This window comes from Oxyura jamaicensis, chromosome Z (assembly GCF_011077185.1).
Source record: "Oxyura jamaicensis isolate SHBP4307 breed ruddy duck chromosome Z, BPBGC_Ojam_1.0, whole genome shotgun sequence".
NCBI classification, from domain to species: Eukaryota; Metazoa; Chordata; class Aves; order Anseriformes; family Anatidae; genus Oxyura; species Oxyura jamaicensis.
Window position 1 is genome coordinate 64,682,330 of NC_048926.1, and position 3,712 is coordinate 64,686,041.

At 56.5% G+C, this 3,712-nt stretch overlaps 1 protein-coding gene across 1 annotated transcript in view; it reads left to right on the plus strand.

The window, feature by feature from the left end:
* The first annotated feature begins 2,845 nt into the window (after positions 1–2,845).
* The window catches only part of LOX (lysyl oxidase), a 9,158-nt gene continuing 8,291 nt past the window's right edge, over positions 2,846–3,712 (plus strand). The window contains exon 1 of the mRNA XM_035309970.1: positions 2,846–3,707. Within this exon, the coding sequence (XP_035165861.1) occupies positions 3,303–3,707 (405 nt within the window). The 5' untranslated portion in view covers positions 2,846–3,302. The remainder of the gene's footprint in view (positions 3,708–3,712) is intronic.

Sequence of the window (3,712 nt, forward strand, 5' to 3'; positions counted from 1 at the left end):
GTAAACTAATTTTTTTCTCAAACACAGAAAGCTGAAACCAGCCACGACTCATCAAGTCTTTTCTCATAGAGACTCCTCAGCAACCAACCCTTCAATCTCAAACAAATAAATACCAGCTTCAAAGAAATAGAGTTAACACATATTAAGTGTTAACACATAGTTAACACATATTCCAGTCCTTTGTTAAGATTTTATGAAATTGTTTATATTTCTTTTTTCATGTATGTGCCTGTAGGTGAGATAAACCATTAACACTAAACCAGACCACAAATTAGCCATCCCATAACAACAGAGTTGATGATGTTCTTAGAAATATCATTAAAGCTTACATACAATGGGGTTGTTGTAAACTGGCTATACATGCAAAATAAGTTCTCCTCTTCTACAGTATCAGGGTGCTTTCATCAACACACTAAACAAGAGTAAAGATTAACTTAAAAAACCCTAAAATGTGTTTTTTTGGGACATGTACTAAGACACGACAAATTCAAACATTTAAGATTTTATTATTATTATTGTTATTATGTTGATTTTTTAAAAAAATACAGGTTAAAGCCAAAAAAAAAAAAAAAGAAAGAAAAGAAAAAGAACAAGAAAAAGAAAAAAGGTAGATGAATACTCAGGTTGCTAAGAGAACTGCAAACCAGTGTCAAAACTGATCTTTACAAAGAAGCTGTGTTAAACTAATGAGGAAGCTTGATAACAAAATACTCACTAATTTTTAGGGCATTTTTAAAGCAATCACATTACCTGGCTTGTTTATGAGACTTTCAAGAGATTTTCACCACCGTATGTCTGTCTGCTCACAGCAGCTGCTTGTTTTTTTGATGGCCTCCACAGACCAAGGTATATTTAGGCAATCTGTGAAGAGAAGACAGTTGCTGAACAGGGTACAAGCATCTAACAAATGAAGGATGTGATGCTCTAGGGATGCTGCTACTGCTTTTTGTGATTAATGAAACCTTAATTCATGAACAAATAAAGGTTGTTCTGTGGAAAAAATGGCAAACAATGTGAATGGGTGATAAATGGGCAGGGCAGGCTCAACTACGCTTTCTACAGTTTCAAAAAATGATAGTTACTTAATGAGGCAAAGCAAAAGCCAAAAACCAAAGACCAAAAACAAACCAAAAAGCATATGGCTAGAATCCCACTGTGTGGAAAGATTTTCTAACGTCACACATTGGGAGACAACCTGCTGTTTGTAACACTAGTAAGATTTAGAGGAAGATTAGAAAGACAGAAACCTCATTTCTTCAGTGTTGTATTTTCCCTGTCTTCAACCTTTCCATTTTACTCAGTCTTAGTCACTGATTGTTCCAGGCAAAACTTTAAATGGAGAAGAATATTTTCAAAGCCACAATGGGAATGATATGAGGGGACAAAGGGTCCACAAACGTGATGAGTAAGGAGACCCGACCCCGTAGCAGGCTGCCAGGGACAGGATCTGTCAGGGGCCCTGGTCCGGTGGGTGCTCCCCACCAGCCTGCTGCTGGCTGGCAGGAACAACCAGCACCCACATGGCTGCTGGGGTGCTCCAGGCAGGAAGACTTTGCTCTCCGTGATGAAAACCACCCAGTGCTCCCCAGTGTCCTCCAGACAGGGAGTTTTTACACTTGACCACTGATTTACCAGGGATTTTGGCCTTTGAGGTGATGTGGTGGATGTGGCGTGTTGGTGCCTAGGTGCCACAGCACCTGGGTGGGCACCAGGCTCATCAGGTGCTGCAGAGAGCTGCTGGGTCAGGCCCTGGTGGCACTGAAGTTGGGTGCCTCACTCTCACAGGACTTCACAGCCCTGCACAGGGCCCCATTTTGCAGGACTTTGATCACAGGCTGCAAACCACTGGAGGCAACACAGAAACGAACCACCAAGAACCATGGCACAAGAGGAAGGCCTGCAGGTCACCTCAGCGCAGTGGCCATGAGGAGTGCACCCAGCCCAGGCTGGGGGATCGCTGTGTGTGTGGTGGTGGCGGGGGACATGCCCAAAGCACCGAGCTGTCAGTGTGGGACCAGTGGTGGTGCTGATGGTGGTGGCGGTGATGGTGGTGGGGGAAACACCCCAGCACTGAGGTGTCAGTGTAGGGCTGACTGGTGGTGGTGGTGGTGGTGGCAGCCTCCCCTCTGCCCCTCCGTCTGACTCTCGGCCGGAGGCCCTTGGCAAAGGCTGCGGGGGATCCGGGCCCGGTGCCCCGAGCCGAGTCCCCGCCACCGGCCCGGGACCGGCCGCAGGGGTCCCGGTGCCGGTCCCGGCCGTGCGGGTTTTGGCTCTCGGCGAGCAGCCGCCAGCGCGTTCCTCGCGTGACTCACACTTAGAAAGGCAGCGCTCGATTCTCGAGGGGCTGCTCGTTTGATTAAGGTTTTCTCCTAATTAGCAGCTCGTTAAGGAGCTCCGCTATCCGGGCCCGACACTACACCCCCCCCGGTCCCCCCCAAGCCGCTGCCCCGGCCGGGGCGGTGTGCCGGCCGGCCCAGCGCATTTTCCAGAACCGTGTTTCACCTCTCGCTAGCGGCCCCTTCCCCCTCGCCGCCACCCCGTTTCGAGTCTCTCCAGCGCTGATGAGCTAATAGCATTTTTCCTTTGCATACTTTGGCGCTGCCCCACGGCATAACTCTGGCGCGGGCCCGCCGCCTGGCAGCCTACGTGTGTCTGAGCGCGATCGCCCGCCGCGGGCCCGGCCCGGCTCGGCTCGGTTCAGCACGGCCCGGCCCGGCCCGGCGGGGCTGGGCTCTGCCCACCGGGGTCCCGCCACCGCCCAGCCCCGTGCCCCGTCCCCCTCCGGCCTCCCCCGCCCGGCCGGGGGGCGGTGGCGGCGGGGGAGCCGTCCGGGCTGCACGTTTCCAGCCGCATTACGTGAACAAATAGCGGGGGCGCAGCCAGCGGGGCTTGTGTAACTTTGCGAGCGTGCCAGCGAGTTTAAAGTCCCTGCTCTCCTCCTCCTCCTCCGCCTTCCCTCGCTGCAGACGCCCGCGCGGGCCGGAGGACGGTGAGAGGCTGGTTGTTTGCTCCGGCTCCCATTCGCACCCCCTCGCCTATAAATACCGCGGAGAAGAGGAGCCGCTCCCGCCGCCTCCCCCGGGCCGGGCTCCCTCCCGACGGCCCGACCTGCCCGATGGCACCGCCCGGCTGCCGCCGCTCCTGAGCGACCGGGAGCCCCCCGCCTTTCTTCCTCTTCCTCCTCCTCATCCTCCTCGGAGGCCCGGCCCGGCCGGCGCCCCTTCTCCCGGCACCGGGGCGCCCCTCGCCCCCCTCTCGCCCCCCGTTCTCAGCTGCCTGCCCCCGCTGCGAGCGCCGAGAAGATGCATTTCTCCCGGCCGGGGCTCCTGCTCGCCCAGCTCCACGCGTGCATCTACTGGAGCTGCCTCCGGCCCGCCGGCTGCCAGCAGCAGCAGCACCAGCAGCAGCAGCCGCCGCCGCGCCGCCCCGCCGCCGCCCCGCCGCCCCCCGCCGCCTGGAGGCAGCGGATCCAGTGGGAGAACAACGGGCAGGTGTACAGCCTGCTCAGCCTCGGCTCCCAGTACCAGCCCCCGCGGCGCCGGCAGGCGGCCGAGCAGGCGGGCAGCCCCATCCTGCTGCTCCGCAACAACGCCTCGCTGCCGCGGGGCGCCGCCGGCCGCCCTCCGGCCGCCGCGCACCCGCAGCCCGACGGCGGCACCCGCGGCTCCGGCGCTCGCCACTGGTTCCAGGCCGGCTACCAGCCGCCCTCCGG